Here is a 1,247-nt window from a genome sequence, read left to right as displayed (position 1 = left end):
TGTGATCCGCCTGCCTCGGCCTCCCAAAGTGCTGGGATTACAGGCGTGAGCCACCACGCCCGGCCTAATTTTTGTATTTTTAATAGAGATAGGATTTCACCATGTTGGCCAGGCTGGTCTCAAACTCCTGACTTCAGGAGATCCACCCACCTCAGCCTCCTAAAGTGCTGGGATTACAGGCCTGAGCCATCGCACCAGGCCCAAAGCCCATTTCAACAGACTACTCTTCGCCTCCAGGTGGCTGGTCTCCTTCTACTTCCTTCCCCGCTTCTACCGCACCAGATCCAGGGTAGGGTGCCAGACTCACCTCTGCATCTCTTTCTCGTTGCCCTCACGCCGGAAGCGCTCCAGGTATTCCTTGCTGCACTTCTCTTGAGTCTGGCCCTGCTCTTCAAAGATCTTGATAGTCTCATTGAAGGCCTCAATCGCGGTACGCTTCATCTGCAGCTCCTGGAGGAGGGGGCGCAGCTCAGCACCTCCTGGGACTCCCCAAAAGGCCCTCGTGAGGGGTAAAGGTACATCTCAACTCTGATATGGAGGCTGCTCAAGTTGGTCCCTCTATCGGAGTGTCATTCTTCTAACTCCTGCTGTACCAAATGAACTCCTATTCAGCCTTCAAAACCCCACCCCTCAAACCCTCTTCTTCTTTACATCCTCCTATAGGTATCCACACACACCTGGACCTGTTAACACTGCTGGGAATGAATGAGAGATCTAGTTGCTACAGCTCACAGTGCTTCTTGGGGGAGACGCTGCACTAGGACTTTCCTTACATTGTCCCATGGACCCTTCCAGCAATCCCCAACAAAGTAACAACTATTAACAGGGAAACTGAGGCTCAGGGCCAAAGTCAATTCTGAAGTTACAGTGCTCCTAACTGATCCTGGACAGTTGTCTTGTCCATTTAGAGCCTCAGCTAACACATCAGTAAAAAGCGGACAGAGGCCAGGGCTGGTGGCGATTGCCTGTAATCGTAGCTACTTGGGAAGCTAAAGTGGGAGGATCTCTTGAACCCTGAGGAGTCTGAGGCCAGCCTGGGCAACATGGTGAGACCGCACCTCAAAATTCTTTTTTGTTTGAGATGGAGTCTCGTTCTTGTCACCCAGGCTGGAGCAGTGGTGTGATCTTGGCTCACTGCAACCTCTGCCTCTTGGGTTCAAGTGATTCTCCTGCCTCAGCCTCCTAAGTAGCTGGTATTACAGGTGTGCGCCACCATGCCCGGCTAATTTTTTTTTTTTTTTGATTTT

The 1,247-nt window shown here is 51.6% G+C and overlaps 2 protein-coding genes across 2 annotated transcripts in view; both read right to left on the bottom strand.

Moving 5' to 3' along the window:
• The window catches only part of IFI30 (interferon, gamma-inducible protein 30), a 27,333-nt gene that overhangs the window by 12,722 nt on the left and 13,364 nt on the right, over positions 1 to 1,247 (bottom strand). The window lies entirely within an intron of this gene.
• PIK3R2 (phosphoinositide-3-kinase, regulatory subunit 2 (beta)) overlaps positions 1 to 1,247 on the bottom strand; it is a 16,404-nt gene that overhangs the window by 4,153 nt on the left and 11,004 nt on the right. Inside the window, exon 8 of the mRNA XM_011925914.1 lies at positions 308 to 450. Coding sequence (XP_011781304.1) covers positions 308 to 450 — 143 coding nt within the window. The remainder of the gene's footprint in view (positions 1 to 307; positions 451 to 1,247) is intronic.

The sequence above is a fragment of the Colobus angolensis genome, unplaced genomic scaffold (assembly GCF_000951035.1).
Source record: "Colobus angolensis palliatus isolate OR3802 unplaced genomic scaffold, Cang.pa_1.0 Scaffold66, whole genome shotgun sequence".
Taxonomy (NCBI): Eukaryota; Metazoa; Chordata; class Mammalia; order Primates; family Cercopithecidae; genus Colobus; species Colobus angolensis.
The sequence above is the reverse complement of the archived record's forward strand: the minus strand, read 5'-3'. Positions and strand labels throughout refer to the sequence as shown.